General features: G+C 42.0%; 1 protein-coding gene across 4 annotated transcripts in view; it reads right to left on the reverse strand.

Moving 5' to 3' along the window:
• LOC135552472 (protein furry homolog) overlaps window positions 1-22073 on the reverse strand; it is a 250025-nt gene that overhangs the window by 114887 nt on the left and 113065 nt on the right. For all 4 annotated transcript variants that reach the window (XM_064984132.1, XM_064984129.1, XM_064984130.1 and 1 more), the window contains exons 25-37: window positions 19610-19667; window positions 18919-19010; window positions 18196-18368; window positions 16597-16757; window positions 9675-9785; window positions 8504-8658; window positions 6462-6561; window positions 5739-5910; window positions 4436-4701; window positions 2696-2842; window positions 2292-2460; window positions 1944-2034; window positions 1219-1301 (exon numbers count right to left, since the gene is read on the reverse strand). In XM_064984132.1, coding sequence (XP_064840204.1) covers window positions 1219-1301; window positions 1944-2034; window positions 2292-2460; window positions 2696-2842; window positions 4436-4701; window positions 5739-5910; window positions 6462-6561; window positions 8504-8658; window positions 9675-9785; window positions 16597-16757; window positions 18196-18368; window positions 18919-19010; window positions 19610-19667 — 1778 coding nt within the window. The remainder of the gene's footprint in view (window positions 1-1218; window positions 1302-1943; window positions 2035-2291; window positions 2461-2695; window positions 2843-4435; window positions 4702-5738; window positions 5911-6461; window positions 6562-8503; window positions 8659-9674; window positions 9786-16596; window positions 16758-18195; window positions 18369-18918; window positions 19011-19609; window positions 19668-22073) is intronic.

Genomic DNA, 22073 nt, shown 5'->3' on the forward strand with positions numbered 1-22073 from the left:
GTCAGGTCCCTAGGTCGTGTTCATTAGGGCACACCGTAGCAAGATGTTTTGCAAAATGAAAACAAGCATTTCTTATTGGACCTTCTTGTTTCTCTCAGTCGTTTTCTGTTTTGTGCCTAGTGAACATGACCCAGGCTACCTCTGCTCCAGAGAGTAGAACCAATGAATAGCACAAATGAGTTTTGTGGTAACCGGCTGTTTACTGGTATTATCTGAGAGGCCCTGTCACAGAGCTGCTTGTGTGTTTCACTGCCAGTTCTTACAAAGGATCTCCTAGGAGCTCCTGGCCTATCATGCATTATCAATGGCATTAACTTAGACAGCCATGTAAAGTACCTGCATGGTTTTGGTACTGGTTCCGACTGATGTTTGTGCTTATAAATCGCTCTATGGACACCGTGGCCCGAAATGGTTTGCATTGAACTATATCTCTGGTTGCCACGGACACATTAGTATATTCTGAGCCTGTGTGACGTAGGATGTGAAATCTGAAACCACTTTAGGCTGGGATGTCCCTCCTACTTCACAGCTACTGACAAAGCACATATCTGCAATCCTTATGTCGTACCGCAGCAGGAGAGAGTGGTTTCATCACTGTAGCATAGATCGAGTTAGAGCCATTTATCAAAAATAATGCATAGATTTTAAACAAAAAAACATTTCTATTTGTTATGGACATACAAGGTTAGTAAGAGATGAAAAGCGAATTCCTAACGCGTTCAGGAAGCCAAGCTAGACATTCACCGTGATGGGGGCAGGCGTTTTGATCAAGAGAGACCTTAAGAAAATATGTAAATGTTCTCTTCACAATAAACATACAAATATGTATTTTATAGTTTTAAAGGAAGGTGAAATCTTATACGTTTCAAGCTGACCACCATAGTCCCTGTGCCCAAGAACACTAAGGTAACCTGCCTAAATGACTACCAACCCGTAACACTCATGTCTGTAGCCATGAAATGCTCACAATCAACATCATTATCCCAGAAACTTCATAGACCCACTCCAATTTGCATACAGCACCAACAGACCAACAGAAGACGCAATCTCTATTGCACTCCCCACTGCCCTTTCCCATCTCTTCGGTCATAGGAGACGGTAGTGGAAACATTATGTACAAAATGAGTAAAAAATAAGTTACAAACAAAAACACACAATAGTTTGGGGGCATGTAAAATGTAATCCTGTACATAGAATATATCTATAATCTCTACTCACTCTTCTCCTCCTCGTAGGAGCCTCCAGAACTGTTGCTGTATCGGGATTCCAGGCAGTTGTGGTGCCTCATGATGTTACTCAACCTGGATCACAAAGGTCAGAGGTCAGAGGTCGTCGCCATGGCTACTGCAACAGACAATCTATTATATTGACAAGATAGTCGAGTGACAGCTCTAACATGTCCACAAAGATGGAAGGCAGGAGGGGTGACGAGATCAGGTTGGACCATTCTAGTCAATGAGAGGGCAGATACGCAAGTGAACAGGCAGAACGCCGATATAAAGTAGTTTTTTTCAAAGTTGCTGAAATGCCATCCTAACCATAAGGAAATGTATATTTGATCAAATAAGCATCATGAAGCAAATGATCAATTACCTTTTTTGTTGACCAAATTCGACACTCTCTCATTGTACCTCCATATAAACATTCCTCACCTCGTGGTGTTATTTTCATGTCAACCCTTTCGCTTTGCCTCTTCTTCTCTGCTACTGCTGATCTTATATTACATCACATTTCATCTAACCTGGTCCCAGATGTGACAATGAAGGAGTTGACATGATAGCACAAACAGATCTAGGACCAAGTTATATTTCACCTAGTCAGGTCCCAGATCTCTTTGTGCTGTTTTGTCAACATCCGTGGTGGTTGCCATACCAAATGGAGTTGGCAAAACAGCAGAAAGAGATTTGAGACCAGGCCCCATTCCCGGGACTGTGCTACTATACCTCTCTTCGTTCTCTTTGGCTGCTTTAATGTCATCTGCGTCAGGGAAACTCTCTTGGCCAGCAACTACAGTGTTGCTACTGGATGTTGTACCTAAAAAAAAAGTACAAGGTTTATAGACACAATGAATTCAACGATACATATTGTGAACATTTTGGGAAATGTAAAATGTATGATAAAAATCTGATGTGGTAACTTTCCTTTGTGTAACATAATGTTACTACCAGAGGCGGAAGCGGAGGTCGATATGTCCAGTCTGACTGACTGTTAGTGGGTTCGTTCATGTTCATGTTTGTGCGTATGCGTGTGTTTGTTAGTGTGTTTATCTGTGTGCGTGTCTCTACCTATACCTGAGGTGGCGGTGGAGGTCTTGCTGGTGGCAGCGAAGCAGTAGAAAGGTGGGTTGTCACAGTGCTGTACCACAGGGTTGACCGGGTCTGTCTGCTGCAGCTCGAACAACAGCTCCTCCATGGTCTGAGTGGTGTTGTTACGACACAGGTAGATCACCACCTTCTTGATCTGGAACACACACGGAAGCAGGAACACACACAAGCACGCACAGACAAACAAAGGGTTAGGATTTGAGATAGAACCATACAGAAAACGAACCCTAAGGTATCAACGTTAGTTTTCTCTGTATTGTTCTACAACGGCATGGTTGAGTTTAATTATCTTTTCATATATTTTTGGATGGTTTTAAATACACTTTATTCAGACAGTAATGAAATGAAAGGGGTTCTAAGGCAGCACTCACATAAGGCAGCAGAGAAGTGTCGCTGCTCACTCCACACAGACTGATGAGGAACTGCAGGGTAGTCCTCAGATTGTTGGTCCACCTGTCGTTGCTGGCCAGAGCGTTCCAGACATTCTCCATCTCTGGTCCTGGAACATCATCACCATACTGACAAGACAGGGCAAAGTATCAGCGATAAGTAACATTAAAAAGAGAATGACAACTTTCATTGAACAAAACATATACAGTGCATTCGGGAAAGTATTCACACCCTTTGGCTTTTTCCACATTCTGTTACGTTACAGCCTTATCCTAAAATTGATTTAAAAAAATGTTTCCCTCATCAATCTACACACAGTACCCCATAATGACGAAGTGAAAAACATTTTTTGGACATTTTTGCAAATTTTTTAATTTTTTTAAACAGAAATAACTTATTTACATAAGCATTCAGACCTTTTGCTATGAGACTCGAAATTGAGCTAAGGTGCATCCTGTTTCCATTGATCATCCTTGAGATGTTTCCACAACTTGATTGGAGTCCACCTGTGTTAAATTCAATTGGTTGGACATTATTTGGAAAGGCACACACCTGTCTGTATAAGGTCCCACAGTTGACAGTGCATGTCAGAGCAAACACCATGCCATGAGGTCGAAGGAATTGTCCATTGAGCTCCAAGACAGGATTGTGCACAGATCTGGGGAAGGGTACCAAAACATTTCTGCAGCATTGAAGGTCCCCAAGAACACAGTGGCCTCCATTCTTAAATGGATGAAGTTTGGAACCACCAAGACTCTTTCTAGAGCTGGCCGCCCGGCCAAATTGAGCAATCGGGTGAAAAGGGCCTTGGTCTGGGAGGTTCCCAAGAACCTGATGGTCACTGTGACAGAACTCCAGAGTTTGTAGATGGGAGAACCTTCCAGAAGGACACCCATCTCTGCAGCACTACACCAATCAGGCCTTTATGGTAGAGAAGCCAGACGGAAGCCACGCCTCAGGCAAATGACAGCTCGCTTGGAGTTTGTCAAAAGGCAGCAAAAGGACTCTCAGACCATGAAAAACAAAATTCTCTGGTCTGATGAAACCAAGATTGAACTCTTTGGCCTGAATGCCAAGCCTAACATCTGGAGGAAACCAAGATAACGCAGGAGTGGCTTCAGGACAAGTCTCTGAATGTCCTATAGTGGCCCAACCAGAGCTCGGACTTGAACCCGATTGAGAGACCTGAAAATAGCTGTGCAGCGACGCTCCTCATCTAAACTGACAGAGCTTGAGAGGATCTGCAGCGAAGAATGGGAGAAACTCCACAAACACAGGTGTGCCAAGTTGTAGAGTCATAATCGCTGCCAAAGGTGCTGAGTAAAGGGTCTGAATACTTATGTAAATATCATATCCGTTTTTTTTTTTGTATAATGCAAAAAATTCAAAAAACATTGTTATTCTGGTATATTGTGTGTGGATTGATGAGGAAGAAAATCGAATGAATCCATTTTAGAATAAGGATGTAACATAACAAAATTAGGGAAAAGTCAAGGGGTCTGAATACTTTCCAAATGTACGGTATGTGCTCATATTTGTATTGTAAGTGCTATTGTGCTAAGTGTTATTGCTCCAATGTTTCCTGTATGTTGTCTGCCTTTCAACGAGCAATACACACACACACACACACACACACACACACACACACACACACACACACACACACACACACACACACACACACACACACACACACACACACACACACACACACTCCTGACCTTGGCGGTCATGAACATGAGGTTGTTAAGGACCAGCGAGGTGGCCAACAGCGAGCCCCAGCCCATTCCCCTTAGGGTGTGTTGGGGGACTTGTCCCGCGGTGGTGCCGGTCTGGTCCGGGGTCTCCTCCTCAGGGCTGCAGGGGCTGGAGACCAGTGGCAGCAGGCAGCTGTCCATCAGCTCGATGTTAGAGAGCCAGGGCAGCAAATAGGTCAGCATGATCTGACGGCCGTTGGGGTGAGTGGTAGGGAAACGCTGGCTAACCTCTGGGACAGGAGATAGAAACACAGCGGAGAAGAAACATTTATGAATTCATAAAAATCATAAAGTTACAGAGTCACTCCCTCCAGGATTTTGTTGTGGTATTTGTGGACAAAAATGCTTGATTTTGGTGTGGCAATTATGACATTTTGCATGGCAATTTCTGATGATTTTTGTCCAGTTTGTCATGAAAATGCACTGATGGAGAAAAACATTTGTTGACGTGTGTATTGATTTAACAATGTTATGTGGTAAAATTGATTGATTTGTAAAAGTGGTGATTGGTTCAAATTGAGAGCCCTTTTATGGCAGTGCGGTAATTCAACAGTTTTATGCAGTAATATTACAGTGATTGGACTGTTACATATGATAATAGTGCAGTGATTGGTCAAATTTGCGAGCACTCACTTCACATATGGGGAATTGTTGATTTTTGAGCCTAAAAAATGCAACCGCAGAATCGCTAAATCCTGGAGGGACTATAAAGTTGTCCTCTGCAGAGGGAGGGGTAGAAGCATTGGATCTGTTGCACTACTATAGATCATAATGAATCAGATTATTATGGACAGGGAGGACATGGTCCCAGATCAGCACTCCTTCCCTGAGACACCTGATAAATACAGGCCCTGTTTGTATTTGTATTTATTATTATCCCCATTAGCAGCTACTCTTCCTGGGGACCAGAAAAATTAAGGCAGTTATACAATTTTAAAAACATTACAATACATTCACAACACACTGTGTGCCCTCAGGCCCCTACTGCACTACCAAATATCTACAACACAAATTCCATGTGCATGTGTGCCTATGTTTGAGTTGCTTCACAGTCCCTGCTGTTCCATAAGTTTTATTTTTATCTGTTTTTTAAATATTATTCTACTGCTGCATCAGTTATCTTATGTGGAATAGAGTTCCATGTAGTCATGGCTCTATTGTAGTACTGTACGCCTCCCGTAGTCTGTTCTGGACTTGGAGACTGCAGGAAGCCAAATGAAGATGACCTGCTTGTAGGTACTACGTGAGTACGACACACACACAATACCTGAGAAGAGAGGCAGAGTGAGTTCGGGGTACATCCTAGCCAGTTGCTGTGAGAGCTGGGCTAGAGAGATGTTGTAGAGGGGAGGCAGAGGTCTGTGGGTCCTATCCAGGATACTACTGGGCTTCTGGTCTGCTATCGTCTTGGAATACACAAGCAGCTTTGCCTCCAGAATCTGGTTATCAAGAAAGAAAGAACACTCTTAGTCCAGGATATTATCAGTCATGGTTGGGGTCCATTCTAATTACATTCACAGGTTGACATTTATTGGGATGAGTCTTGTCCTTGAGGTAGAACTGAGTGATTTCCATTAGATGGGCCAGTTGCAAAGTCAAAATTGCCTTTATTGTAAAAATGTGCTTTTTGGTCTTAATTTAAGGTTGGATTAGGCATAGAGCTTGCAGTGTGGTTAAGGTTAGGGTTAAGGTTAGCTGTATAACCAGATTTTATGACTTTGCAGGCTGTGCCACCTCGCGACCACTCTAAAGACCTGCTTCCAGAACAAGATTCATGACAAAAAGCATTAACCTGCATTCATTTCAGCTAATTCAGGAAGTAAACTGTAAAAACCCTGTTATCAGTTTACAATGGAAGGGTATCATACATTTATTTAGATAGTCCATCTATGTACATCCTACAGATTGAGTCTATTGGGTGTATTGGTTTGCTGAGCGTCTATAGACAGACTATTCAAATAAAGTTGTTCTCAGTGTAGTTCGTCCTTACCTGCATTAGCTGCATTGAGATTTCATACATTTCCCTGCTGGTGTCTGATGCCTTGAAGAGCACCAAATTCAACAAAGTCACAATGTCACAGGGATAGTTTCTGCAAGTGAAGGATAATCAAGATTAATATCATATTTGGTAAAACTTTACAGTACTTAATAAAGCTTGTAGGCGTAATGCATTATGATGAATGCATAAATAGGGTGTCCACCCACACTGCCTAGAGTGGGTGAAAGAGTGCTTTGATGAAATTTCACTTCATCATGTTATAAAATCTTCTCTTACATATCATTAATATTACATTCTAAAAGTTGGATTTCGTAAACGAATGCATCCGATAATAAGCACTGAGCTCTTGACATGGCGGTGCAGGTTTCTCGTAACGACTTTTGAGTATTTTACATTTTGTGGTCGTCGTCTTCAAAGTTGTTTCCACGGGTCGCAAATTGCTAAATTAGCATTACACGTGCTGAATTAAATGTAAAAGTCTTTGAAAATAAAAATCTTGGAATACACTCAGTGCTCTGTTAAAATTTCACAGAGATAAGCTTATTTTGGTAAGAAATCTTAGAAAAAGAACTGGAATTTTGAATAAATATGAATATGATACTACTGTCAAAATCGATATCCATCTTACCTCTATATTGTTTTTTTGTCCTGCGGATTTTGAGAAGAAAGATGACAGGAAATGGAAAAGTGAGCCTGTCAGGTAGCCAGCTATGTATATTTTGAACCAAGGTAGCCAGTAGCCTTAATTCTTGCACATAATCCAGTTTAGCTGACGCAAGGCAAGTTTTCTGATTTTTGACCACTTTTTTTTCTCCCTAATTCTGGCCATCATAAAAGTGTAACCACTCCAATAACTTCAGAACGCATGAGAGACATGAGGTTGGGGCCATTGGTTTTCTTAGAGGAGCATGTATCTGCACTATTAACATATTATCTTACCCATTGGACAATGATGTTGTATAAAGCATTATACCAGCAGGTTAAACTATTACAGACTATTTCAACAAATAATGATGTTTCAGTTCAGTATTTGAAGTGTAAGGTTGAGTTATGTAACAGAGAGCGGCATTTGATCAGTTCCTGCTCATGATGTCTATAGTAGAGCGGTTCCTACCAATGATCTATATGATTCTTAACTTAGTTCATTTGGATGCAGTCTATCACAGTGCCATCTGTTTTGTCACCAAAGCCCCATACACTACCCACCATTGCAACCTGTATGCTCTTGTTGGCTGGTCCTCGCTACATATTCGTCGCCAAACCCACTGGCTCCAGGTCATCTATAAGTCTCTGCTAGGTAAAGCCCCGCCTTATCTCAGCTCACTGGTCACCATAGCAACACCCACCCGTAGCACGCACTCCAGCAGGTATATTTCACTGGTCATCCCCAAAGCCAACACCTCCTTTGGCCGCCTTTCCTTCCAGTTCTCTACTGCCAATGACTGGAAGAAATTGCAAAAATCACTGAAGTTGGAAACTTATACCTCCCTCACTAACTTCAAGCATCGGCTGTCAGAGCAGCTTACCGATCGCTGCAGCTGTACACAGCCCATCTGTAAATAGCCCACCCAACCTACTACCTACCTCATCCCCATATTTGTTTTTTTCTGCTCTTTTGCACACCAGTATTTCTACTTGCACATCCTCATCTGCACATCTATCACTCCAGTGTTAATTGCTAAATTGTAATTACTTTGCCACTATGGCCTATTTATTGCCTTACCTCCTTGCACACACTGTATACAGATTTTCTATTGTGTTATTGACTGTACGTTTGTTTATCCCACGTGTAACTCTGTGTTGTGTTTTTGTCGCACTCCTTTGCTTTATCTTGGCCAGGTCGCAGTTGTAAATGAGAATTTGTCCTCAACTGGCCTACCTGGTCAAAATAAAAAAATATCTGCTGCCACAGAAGGTGACATTTGAGTAGTTTCTACTTCTTTACAGTGATGACCAAATGTTCTTACCTTTCTACTTGTGCCAGAGATGGTGGAATTAGAAGGGTTCCTACCAATGATGTCTGTAGTTCCTACCTGCTGCCACAGATGGTGGTGATGGCCTTGAAACAGCCAGAGGCCAGTTGGTAGGAGCCGGTGAAGCAGCGGTCGACCGCCCAGTTAAACAGGTTGACCTGGTCAGCATTCAACTCCAGCAGCAGAATAACTACCTCACAGCCCAGCTGGCGAACCTAGTGGTCAATGACAGGTGGTCAGTGCCAGTGTGTTTGTGTGTGTGTGCCTGTGTACGTGACCACCATCAACTACTTTGAGCAACCAAACTACCAGATAAATCATGCGTCTTCAATCACGATTTGCTCGTTGGTGATACGATCAAAGCTGAACAAAAACATAACTGGAGGTGTTGCTATGCAATAACGACTGGGGGATGGAAAGTGTCATTAGACAGAAATATTCCATACTACATACAGTATATCCATATTGAAAGGTGAATGCCCCTGAGGTGTAAATGGTTTCCTCCTTTTTAAAAGCCTTGAGTAAGACTAGTTTTAAAGGGTAGTAGAAGCTGTATGACATCTGTCTTAGCAGGATGAATCCCATTTTCAGGGCTACATGCCTAGTTTTTACTGTTCATTCCAAGGTTAAAGAATGTAAACACTAGCCTGGTCCCAGATCTGTTTGTGTTGTATAGCTGACAATGACCATACGAGTTGGCAAGACAGCACAAACAGATCTGGGACGAGGCTATGTAAACACTAAACACCAGAACAAACTGAAAGTCAACTTTGAATGAGGGAGTAAAAAAAACATATACAGAGAGGGACAGGTGCTTAATCCAGTCAGTTATGTTATAAATGGACAAATAATTGAGCAAATTTACCCTGAGACAAAAGCACATGATCAAAACAATTAGGGAACAGTTGGTAGGAGCTGATGTTGTTTTACTGTGAGGAAACTAAGCAAACTATCAGAGCGCTATTAAGGTAATCGTGTGTGTGTGTGTGGCAATTTTAAGATTAAGGGTTAGGTTTAGGTCTACAATTAGGGTTCGAATTAGGGTTGGGGTTAGTGGTAAGGATTAGGAGTTATGTTTAGTGTTTAGGTTACAGGTTAAGGTTATGGTAAGATTTAGGGAACAGGGAAAATAGGATGTTGAATGGAAATACATTTTAGGTCCCCAAAAGGATAGAAGAACTAAATGTGTGTGTGGGTTTTTTTTGTGTGTGTGATTGGCCACATCACATACCTGTAGGTCCTGGCAGGCTAGAATGTTATCCAGCCACTTATAGAGGTATCCGTCTGGGGACAGTCCAACGTTGTCGAACACAGGTCCACAGCACAACACCGCAGACATGGCCTAGAGAAACACACACACACCCACTCTAGAAACAGTAGAACATGGCATGCACAGACCACATGCAGTAGGACCAACCCCAATGCTCTCACTCAGGATCATTCAGACACCTCATTCCTAATAAAGCTTGGGTGCTCTATAGCTTCTGTACCATCACCCTGTGAGTTCCAGCACTAACCATGGAGGTTGGGTAGTGCTGCTTATACAGTGCCTTCAGAAAGTATTCACATTCCTTGACTTTTTCTACAATTTGTTGTGTTACCGCCTGAATTGAAAATTGATTTAATTTAGATATTTTGTCACTGGCCTACACACAATACCTCATCAGGCAAAGCGGAATTGTGTTTTTTGAAAATGTTACAAATGGATTAAAAATGAAAGGCTGAAAAGTCAATAAGTATTCAACCCCTTTGTTATGGCAACTTTGCTAAACAAGTCACATAATAAGTTGCATGGACTCACTCTGTGGGCAATAATAGTGTTTAACATAGTATTTGAATGACTACCTTATCTCTGTATCCCACACATTACAATTATCTGTAAGGTCCCCCAGTCGAGCAGTGCATTCAAACACAGATTCAACCACAAAGACCAGGGAGGTTGTCCAATGTCTTGCAAAGAAGGGCACCTATTGGTAGATGGGATTTTTTTTTTTAAAGCAGACATCGAATATCCCTTTGAGCATGGTGAAGTTATTATTTACACTTTGGAGGCTGTATCAATACACTCAGTCACTACAAAGATACAGGTGTCATTCCTAACTCAGTTGCCGGGGGGGGGGGGAGGAAACCGCCATGACTTCACCATGAAGCCAATGGGTACTTTAAAATAGTTACAGAGTTTAATGGCTGTGATAGGAGAAAACTGAGGATGGATCAACAACATTAGTTACTCCACAATACTACCCTAATTGACAAAGTGAAAAGAAGGAAGCCTGTACATAACAATAAATATTCCATAACAGGCATCCTGTTTGCAACAAGGCACTAAAGTAATACCGAAAAGAATGGCAAAGCAATTACATTTTTGTCCTGAAAAAAAGTGCTGTTAGGGGCAAATCCAATACAACACATTACTGAGTACCACTCTCCATATATTCAAGTGTAGTGGTGGCTGCATCATGTTATGGGTATGCTTGTAATCGTTAAGGACTGGGGTGTTTTTCAGGATAAAAAAAAACAGAATATAGCTGAGCACAGGCAAAATCCTCAGGGAAAATATTGTTCATTATGCTAGCCACCAGACATTGGAAGATGAATTCATCTTTCAGTAGGACAATAGCCTAAAACACAAGGCCAAATCTACACGAGTTTCTTACCAAGAAGACAGTGAATGTTCCTGAGTGGCCAAGTTACAGTTTTGACTTAAAATCGGCTTGTCAAGACTTGAAAATGGTTGTCTAGCAATGATCAACAATCAATTTGACAGAGTTTGAAAAATTTTGAAAAGAATAATGGGCAAATATTGTACAACCCAGGAGTGCAAATCTCTTAGAGACTTATCCAGAGAGATTTTAACATGTACTGACTCAGGGCTCTGAATACTTATGTAATTTAGATATTTATGTATATCATTTTCAATACATTTGCAAACATTTTGAAACACATGTTTTCACTTTGTCACAATGAGATATTGTGTGTAGATGGGTGAGAAAAACATATTTCATCCATTTCAAATTCAGGCTATAACAACAAGATTTGGAATGAGTCAAGGGATATGAATACTTTCTGAAGGCACTGTAGCTTTTGTACCATCACCCAGTGGTTCTAGCACTAACCATTAAGGTTGGGTGGTTCAATGTACTGCTCAGCTTTTGTACCATGGTACCTAACACTGACCATGATGGTTGCTGTTCAGGACTGCTTTGTCCTTTCTGAAATAAGACACCCAAATGGATGAATTGCAGTCATGTTATGAAGGAAATGCATACATCTATTAAGAGAATAATGAAAAATATATCACTAGCTTATATTATGAGGTTATTGTTTTTGATGCTCAGGAACTGACTGAAATTACACGCTGTACACGATAGTAATGGCAGCACACAGGATCTGTTGATAGCAGCGTTGCGCTATTGAACTCAGATCAAGCTCTTAGAAAACAGGGTTCCAAATGGGTTATTTGGCTGTCCCCACAGAATAACCCTTTTTGGTTCCAGGTAAAAACCCTCTTTTCGGTTCCAGGTAGCACCCTTTTGGGTACCATGTAGAACCCTCTGTTGAAAGGGTTCTAAATGTAAACCAAAATGGTTATACTTTGAACCAAAAGGGTTCTACCTGGAACCAAAAAGGGTTCTTCAAAAGGATTTTCCTAAGGGGACAGCCAAAGAACCCTTTTAGCTCATTTTCCCCAAACATCGGACACCCCCTAACTCCAGACACTCTAGCGGTTAAAGCATTAAATCACCCCAAGTTCAACATTTAAATGGACTAGAACATCACTGTAAGTTTTGTGACAAAAGACACCCTTCTAACTATCTGACCACTGATTTTCATTGTAAGTTAAGTAAGGTTTTGAGAGTTTTTGAAAAAGTTATGTAAATATACGTACACATTTTGTGGGACATGCTGTATTTTGTCAGATTCAACTACGCGACAGACCACACATCATTTAATATCCAACTTTTTACCTCTGAAATATAGCTAACGGATTTCAGGAAGAAAAAAAACATGCGGAAGGCTAGCCAACTAGTCAACTATATAGATATAGGAAACACTTCGGATACGAGGTTGGTGTCTTTTTTTTAAACAAAATTAAATGGATATATCTTGTAATTTAACAAAATAGTAAGGTGGTCAATAACTGATAATACGAGACTTTTTGCTAAGCCGCTTATCAAAAAGCTGATAGTAGTAGTATATCCACTGAAATGTCAAACATGCTAATTGCTAACCCGTTAGCTAACATTTTTACGACACCAACAATCACAAAACATTGATGGCTTGATCACACTGTTGAAGGCAAAATATTTTTTACACGCTGTTGAATATAGTTCTAGATAGCACCTATTTTTCTAAGAGTGTACCTCCTAACTGCACAGTGATAGTGTTTCAAAGCCTGTTGGAACAATGGTGTGAACCACTGGTACAGAAGCTGATAGAAATGTCCAGCAGTTATCCATGCAAAGTAGATGGTCTCCCTGTCACAGGGAGTAGATCATCCAACAATGCTGATATCATTTTAAATGGTGTAGCCCTTTTGCGCCAAGATACACAGTAAACAGTCAGACAACTGGACTGGAATTTCCCCCAAACATAGGCTTGGTCAGTATCACATTTATAACCTAACATTTCTTAGAAACGGTGGACATTCAATGTTGTCTTGACATGGTTTGGATTCCAGCTATAAATTGACCCTAGTCCATATGGTACAAAATCTACAGTATGTGTGGAGTTGAGGGATAAAGTTAGAAAATGGACTGGAGTCAAAAGAAGCAGCAGCAAGGAAAAGTTGAAATGTAGCACTGGCTAAGCTGCAAATGAACATTGCCGCATCATCGTACGGTAACTTAAACCCTATCCAGCGCGTCGCTTCCGGATCATTTCCCAAGTACATGTTCTATAAGTAGTGCTGCAGAACCAGGGAAATCTCCCATGAGGAACAACATGTACTTTTTAACCCTTAACACAGAGGGGAAGGTGTTAATGCGAATAAGAGGTTCTGGAGTTCAGAGGAAGTGGGCTGGAGAGTTTATGTACTACGGCATGGAAGTGGACATCTGCCTGGCCTAGATGGTCAACTCTGAACTAATACCCAATACCCTTATCTATCCAAGATGACGTTCAGTAGGACATGTGTATTTGTTTTTGTCTTGTTCCCGTGTCTTATCCCGTATAAATAACCAGTAAATTTCGTGTATAGCTTCATCTCAGTTTCTATCTAAGAACTAAATATACTTTCCTGCAACCCGTCTCACCCAATGTGGTACGGATCTGCTATTTTTATTCCTTATAACTGGAACTTCCATCAGGAGCTAGCCTGCTAACTAGCTACTAGTCTTTGTTAGCCACGGCTAGCGGTCTTCACCTTTTTCCTTGTCATCAGCCAGCCTTAGCTCGGACAACACCTCTCAGTCTGCACAGAGCGATATCAACCCAGAGCATATCGGACTGCTTCTCTCTACCATATCATCGGATTCCTGCCACTCTGGATCATTACACCGGATCATCGCAGCTAACTAGCTGCAAACAAGTGGCTACTATTAGCTAACACCTCTGTCCCGAAGCAAGCACCAGCTAGCCTTGAGCTAGCCTCAAGCTAGGCCCATATACCAGCTAATTATAGGGCTACAATACCTCCTTGGCCAATTGGCCTGGACCCTTTATTGTCGACACGGAGCCCCGACCGATCCATCAAGACTGGACTGCCGACGTGATCGCCCGATGTGGTCTCAAAAGGCTATTCTGTTACGATGTTGCCAAAGAAACATCTACTATCCCCGGCCCGCTAGCTTTTCTGAACGCTGTGTCCCCTTCTCGCTTAGCGTAGTAGTGACTACCGAACGGCACCCTGACTCACCTATTGCTGCTCTTTTGACCCTATGATCACTCGGCTACACAGCTGATGCCCCACTGGACTGTTTCAATAACACGGTACCTCATTTTGTTTACCTGTTGGCCCCAGCCATGAACTCAGGTCCTGTATGTACCTAACCGACCCGCTCTGCCCATTCATCGCCATTTACCAGTTGTTGTCTTAGCTCTCCTGATCAACACCTGTGATTGCATTATGCCTCTCTCTAATGTCAATATGCCTTGTCTACTGCTGTCTTGGCTAGTTTTTACTGTTTTATTTCACTGTAGAGCCCTCAGTCCCACTCAAAATGCCTTAGACAGCTATTTCGTCCCACCCCACACACATGCGGAGACCTCACCTGGCTTAACTGGTGCCTCCAGAGACGAAACCGCTCTCATCATCACTCAACGCCTAGGTTTACCTCCACTGTACTCACATCCTACCATAACCTTGTCTGTACATTATGCCTTGAATCTATTCTACCATGGCCAGAAATCTGCTCCTTTTATTCTCTGTCCCTAACGCACTAGACACCCAGTTCTTATAGCCTGTAGCTGTACCCTTATCCCACTCCTACTCTGTTCCTTTAGTGATGTCGAGGTTAACCCAGGCCCTATAGCCTCAGTTCCACTCCTATTCCCCAGGCGCTATCATTTGTTGACTTCTGTAACCGTAAGAGCCTTGGGTTCAAGCATGTTAACATCAGAAGCCTCCTCCCCGAGTTTGTTTTATTCACTGCTAGAGCACACTCCGCCAACCCTGATGTCCTAGTCGTGTCTGAATTCTGGCTTAGGAAGGCCACCAAACGAAAATTATTTAATTTCCATCCCCAACAACAACAACAACATTTTCCGCCAAGGTAGAAATGCCAAAAGGGGTGGAGTTGCAATCTACTGCAGAGTTATGAAATCCTATCCAGGTCTGTGCCCAAACAGTTCGAGCTTGTACTTTTAAAAATCCACCTTTCCAGAAATAAGTCTCTCACCGTTGCAGCTTGTCATAGACCTCCCTCAGCCCCCAGCTGTGCCCTGTACACCATATGTGAATTAATTGCCCCCCATTTATCTTCAGAGTTTGTACTGTTAGGTGACTTAAACTGGGATATGCTTAACACCCCGGCCGTCCTACAATCTAAAATGCCCTCAATCTCACACAAATTATCATGGAACCTATCAGGTACAACCCTAAATCCGTAAACATGGGCACCCTCGTAGATATCATCCTGACCATCCTGCCTCATAGATATCATCCTGACCAACGTCATATTTTGATATCTGGTTGGAGTGACGTCAGAATACAACCGGGTGGCTAAAAAGACTTATGTCCTTTCTCAATAGAACGCAACCTAACCACAACATCACATACAACTGCCAGCCTGATGTCTTTACAACCAGTTTTCCCACTGGGTACAGCCAAAGGAGGATTTCTTTTGCTGTCTATTGCTGTTGTGCTACTGCTTGGTCTTCCAGGAACTAGGCAGGGTTACGGTTTAGTCCAGTTTATTAGGATCCCCGTTAGCAACCGCGCATGCAGCAGTTACTCTTCCTGGGGTCCACATGAAACATACAAATACATGACAAAGTACAGAACAGTAATAAACATGAACATAAGATATTACATTCAATTCAAAATAAAATCAAATGCAATAAAAGTTAAATATAGGAAAGACACCAAGAGACAACAAAAATACTATTTACGCACTGAGTGTACAAAACATTAAGAACACCTTCCTACTGTATTATAGAGTTGGACTCTACAAGGTGTCAAAAGCATTCCACAGGGATGCTGGCCCATGTGTTTCCCACAGTTGTGTCAAGTTGGCTGGATGTCTTTTGGGTGGTGGACTATTCTAGATACACGTGGGAAACTGTTGAGCTTGAAAAACGCAGCAGCGTTGCAGTTCTTGACACAAAATGGTGTACCTGGCACCTACTACCATACTCCTTTCAAAGGCACTTAAATATTTTGTCTTGCCTATTCAACCTCTGAAAGCCACACATACACAATCCATGTTTCAATTGTCTAAAGGCTTAAAAATCATTCTTTAACCTGTCTCCTCCCTTCATGTACACTAATTGAAGTGGATTTAACAAGTGATCATAGCTTTCACCTGGATTCACCTGGTCAGTCTATGTCATGGAAAGAGGTGTTCATAATGTGTTGTACACTCAGTGTATATACATATTCATATTTTTATATACAGTTCAAATAAATACAAAACAGATAAAACTGTTCAACACTGTGACAAATGGTTTAGTAATAGCGCTATACAAATAACAAATGTGATTGATTGATGTACCTTGAGGGCGCAGTACTGGTATCTGGTGATCTGGTGGTTCCTGTCACTGTAACGATCGAGAGGCGTGAACATGACGCTGAAGGGACCAGCCCATTGGCTGAACAGGATGAAGAGGTGGTGCCTTAGGCTCTGCTGCGGGAAGAGGAAGCGTCGGTGGTGGACTGGAGGAGAAGAGGGGGAGAGGAGAGCAAAGGGGAGAGGGGGACACAGGGGAGCAGAGAGGGTGGGAGAAACAGAGAGGAGTGGAGAGTAGATGAGTACAGAAGGAGAGAAAGAAAAGAAGGACAGTAAAATTGATCTGTTAGTCCCCTTCTCAGAACAGTATATGGGCATCAAAATCACTGGGGCATTACAAACTGCTACTGTATGAGACTGAGTGACTAAGAGCTGAATCCCAAACTAGTCCCTTCCCCTTGGCCCTCGGCCCTCCATTTGCACATTCACGTGCGCCTCCGCCATATGTACAAGTGTCCCTAAGCTAAGATAGTGAAAATTATCAAGGGCGTAGGGGCTAATTAGACACTCAGTCACTTTGCCCAAGCCAGCAAGGCTGCAGGCTCCAGAGCGAAGTGCCATCTCATCACACACTACGATATGCCTGGAATTTGCACCATTTCATACAAAGTAATTTGGAGTCGTGCCTTTTTCTATGAGATGTGCTTTTTGTGTCTGATTGAGATGTTTTACACACAAAATAAATGAAATACCCCCAAATGAAATGTTTAACTGTTAATGAGGTTTATATCTTCTAAAACGCAACAGGTAATTTGTTCATTTGAATTTCATGCTTGTTTTATTATTTAAAACAAAAAGTGGAACATGAATTGCATCACAAGTGTGTCCCGAGGTTGATGGGTTCATTGATCCCCTCTCCACTCTATGGAAGTCACCCTCAGAGTTTCATCAGTAACACGTGACAATGGAGGGTCCTCCGAACGAGTTGGTAGAGGCGAGGTTGTTAATTTGGGATTCCCCGATGGATTACAGTCGTGTTCCGTCAGTCATCTCTCATTCATCAGGCAGTCAGGAAGTCTGAAGTCTGGCTGCCAATGAGTCATCATCTGCCCTTCCCCATTTAAGCTACACTATTTTAGGACTGGCGTCCCTTGGGATATGGACTACTCAAGATCAATGTCACGTGTCCTGAGTCCCTGCTTTCCAAGGGCCTGCACCAACCCTTGACACACGGAGGCCTGTTTTCATCATTCATAAGCTACCAAAAAGTACGACTCAGTAAGATATTTTCGGTGACAGTGCGCATCTAAGGGGACGACAAAACATCAAAATTATTTTGAAACAAAGTTATTTTGGATCCATAGGGCTCTGTTCAAAAGTAGTGCACTATATTTTATTTTACCTTTATTTAACTAGGCAAGTCAGTTAAGAACAAATTCTTATTTTCAATGACGGCCTAGGAACAGTGGGTTAACTGCCTGTTCAGGGGCAGAACGACAGATTTGTACCTTGTCAGCTCGGGGGTTTGAACTTGCAACCTTCCGGTTACTAGACCAACGCTCTAACCACTAGGCTACGCTGTATAGGGAATAGGATGCCGTTTGGGACATACCCTAAAGGCGAAAGAGTAATTTGGTTATTTACCGGGAACACACTGGATGAGGTTGGCCACCATGGCACTGAAGTGAGCTCGGATGTCCTTGAGGATCTCTAGCTCTTTGTCATTCTCCGCCTCCAGAAGCATACGTGTCAGGTCCACGTACTCTAGGAACAGAGCTCCCAGGGCCAACGTATCCCGCTCCAGAGCCCCGTTGGTGCTGTGGACACCAGACAGACACACAAACAGATGGAGACGGACGGACATACAGAAGTAGAAAAGAACATCAGTCAAGACAACAGTTTGTTTAGTTTATTTACATATTCGAAACCATACTGTTGCTTTCACATCCAAGGGAGGACAGGAGGTATTCTGTGAGTCTTCTGTGCTTCTCAGTGTGTTGGGCAGTGTCTCCAGCATGACCATGAGTGTGCCAGTGAGCATGTCAATAAGTGTGGATTGTGTGTCAGTAGGTGTCTGAGAGTCTGAGAGTGTCAGTGAATGTGGGTTGTGTCAGAGAGCTTGTCAGTGAGCATGTCAGTGATTCACACGAGATTGGTGGCACCTTAATTGAGAGGACGGGCTTACGGTAATGGCTGGAGCAGAAAAAGTTCAGTATATTGAGCCTAGCAGTGCTTTGCACTGATTCAATTGATTTGGTTTCCATGTGTTTGATGCCATTCCATTAGCTCCGTTCCGGACATTATTATGAGCCGTCCTCCCCTCAGCAGCTTCCTGTGCAGTGACTGGTCAATGAATGTGACTCTAACCTATCACTGATGACACCAGAGTCAGCCAGCAGCTCAAATATCCTCAGAAGCTGCAGCCTCAGGAGGTCTCTCCGCTCACGGCGCTTCTTGTTCTGAGACAGAAAGAGAGAGAGGGGGGGAGTGAGAGAGAGAGAGAGAGATAGAAAGGGAGGAAAAGAGATCCATCAGCAAGGCACTTCTTCTAATAACTGTTTCATCTACAATGTGTGATCTCCCTTGCCTGGCTACCCATCCACATCGCTTCGGCCAAAGTTTCTTCTCCACAATGAATCTGGATTTGCCTTCCTCCCCTACGATTTTAGCTTGCGAACACATTCTGACCTTTCTGATTGGTCCCAGAAACAGATGGGTTGGGCCAGAGCCAGCCTACATGATGACTTTATCAACTTAAATACTCTGATTGGTTCGATTTTTTTTCTTTTTTTTTCTTTTAAGAGACGATCCAATCACGGATGAATTTGTTTAGTACAACGCCCCTCATTTTGAAGTCACACAAACAACTTCTAGGATAGCAGATTCAGACAAAAATGTACAGTATGTAGAGATCAATAGAGCAGCGGAATTAAGTTCAGGATGAGTTGTCAGGCAATGATCTCCCCTCTCTATTCAATGACGTACAATATGTTGCGAAGTAGTAGTTGTGTATATAAGAACAAACTGAAGCGTAATGATGATTATGCCCACAGCTCACCTCTGGTCTTCTCTCCAAAGCTTCCTTCATTAAAGGATGCAGCTCCTCTACCAGCTCCCTGGACACACACAGAATTACAACTCTAGAACGGACATTTGGATCCTAGCCACGTGCCTAAAAAAACATCCATCTTGCTCAGGAAACCTTTCAATCTAGATCTAGAAGGATCACGTGGTATAATATCATATATGTGGTATAATAACATATGTTTGTTAGCTAGTTAGTAATTGATCACAAAAATGAGTTACTTTAACAAAGAGGACATATGTTCTGAAACTTGACGAAAACCCCGAACATACAATTTTATAAACATTCACAAAAAATGTACCATAGATAGTGCTTTGCACTGATTAAATTGATTTCCAAGAAAAAGGTATTTCAGATAAAATGAAGTCTACACGGAACAAAGAGAAGGGGATATGTCCAAACTGAAAAAGACCAGAATGATCCACTGTGTAATCCCTCGCTCATCTCTCTTTTAAACCCTCACAAAGGTTTTAAAACCTTACACAGCTGACTGTCGTCATGTTACGAATGCAGGGACGGACAGTTAGTACATGACTAATCAATGGGTTTATATCACAAATGGCGCCTTTTAGCAATTAATAGCTTGAGTATCTGTTGACTTCGAGTAAAAAGGTGTAGGGTGAAGTTTCCCCTAGCAGTTTATTTTAGGTCAGTTGGGGGAGGGGAAGCTGATCCTTGATCTGTGCTGGCTGGGGAAACGTCTCCCTGGAGCAGAGGTAAGACACTGTGATAAATCACCCAGCTGCTACATGTAAAATATATGGAACGCGTTTGGGTCTTTGTACGTCAAAAAATATATTTGGCGCGTTAAAAAAGCTTTTAATTTGACATGTCAAATAATACAGTTCTATTATAGAATGTTGCGTTTGATGAATTTGCCCGTGTAAGCCAAGTGCCACCACTACTATCAGTAACACTGTCAAAGCTTTACAACAAAAGTCTGCAAACAAGCACACACCGGCCACGAACGATGTGTTTACAATACCGCGTTGATAATAAGGAATTATTTGTTTGACTGCAACTTCTGGGGCACCAATACATCCAGCCTGTAAACAATGACCAGTAGAAACTGCAGTCATTTTCATAAATTCTTAGCAATGATTTAGGAATCCTTGTGAGTAAGTATTAGCTAGGTAGGTACTTGTTCACCTATTGAAATTGAACTTGCTAGCCAGTTACTTAACCTTGTTGCCCAAAGCTGACGTTGTAAATTTGCGTCATGTGTTGTGAAGCTAGCCACAATAAGGATTAGGCACAATTGTGGAATTTGAGGGTAGCCTTCAAAATAAAAGTCCCTATTTGAAAGCAAATCAGAAGGTTACAATTGATGGAATTATGGCATATTTAGACTATATAATGTTAGAGGTTGGAATATGAAGCAATGAAATGGGGTATCAATCTACTCGGTAACACTCGAACACAACTGTGAAGAGTTTACGCAAATATTAGCATTGCAGCTCTTATCGCAGGACTGTGACATCACCTACCCAGTCAGCCTATTTTGTGTACTGACATTCCTATTGTACTGTACAGCTTTACCTAAGGATTGGGGATCAATGAAATGGGATATCAGTCTACCCAATATATTTTCTCCCAACATCCTCCTCAGAGTTATCAGACTCCAAAACATCCACGCAGTAATGTTTTTCCTCAGGAATAGTGTTCAATGCACATAGATTGACAATAAATGTGGCTCAATTCACAGTTGTTTCAGAGTCCCGCAATAAGAGCTAGAACGCTAATGTTCTCTGGGTGTCACTGAGTAGACTGATACCCCATGTCATTGATCCACAATCCATAGGTAAGGCTGTACAGTGAAATATGTATGCCCCCAATGCAATTCTAAAGTCTAATACATCCAGTGTGATTTCAACAGATTTGGCAAATTATTGGATTTTGTTGATTTTATATAACAATATTCTTACCTCGTTTTAGCATGATCTGTTCAATTATGGCATAATTCCACTTTGTATTCATTTGCGTCTGTCAATGACATTCTTTTATTTTGAAGGCTAACCGGAAATTCCACTATTGCGACTAATCCTTATTGTGGCTAGCTTCACATAGATGGTTCCGACCACGGTTAATCAAATAAGAACGGTTTTATAAATTAAGGGTATTTTAGATGATTACACCTAGCTAACTACTGAAACAATGTCGTGTTGCTGTTTTTGGGGAAAAACATTGTTTGCATCCATCAGCTAGCTAGCTAGCTTTTTTTAATGACCAGTACTGTAGGTGCGTGAGAACTTTACCAGCATCATAGCATACGTATCGATGAATCTTTGTGACACATGAAATACGAGTGATGGTGTAATCAATGTGGAATAACTACGTAAAACAATAATGAACGTGTTAAATAATTATGTGACGTGCAGTCATATTCAGGTCCTGATTGTTGACCAATCTTATTTGACACGTCAAATAGTGTTATTTG

This window comes from Oncorhynchus masou, chromosome 13 (genome assembly GCF_036934945.1).
Source record: "Oncorhynchus masou masou isolate Uvic2021 chromosome 13, UVic_Omas_1.1, whole genome shotgun sequence".
In the NCBI taxonomy this organism is placed as follows: domain Eukaryota; kingdom Metazoa; phylum Chordata; class Actinopteri; order Salmoniformes; family Salmonidae; genus Oncorhynchus; species Oncorhynchus masou.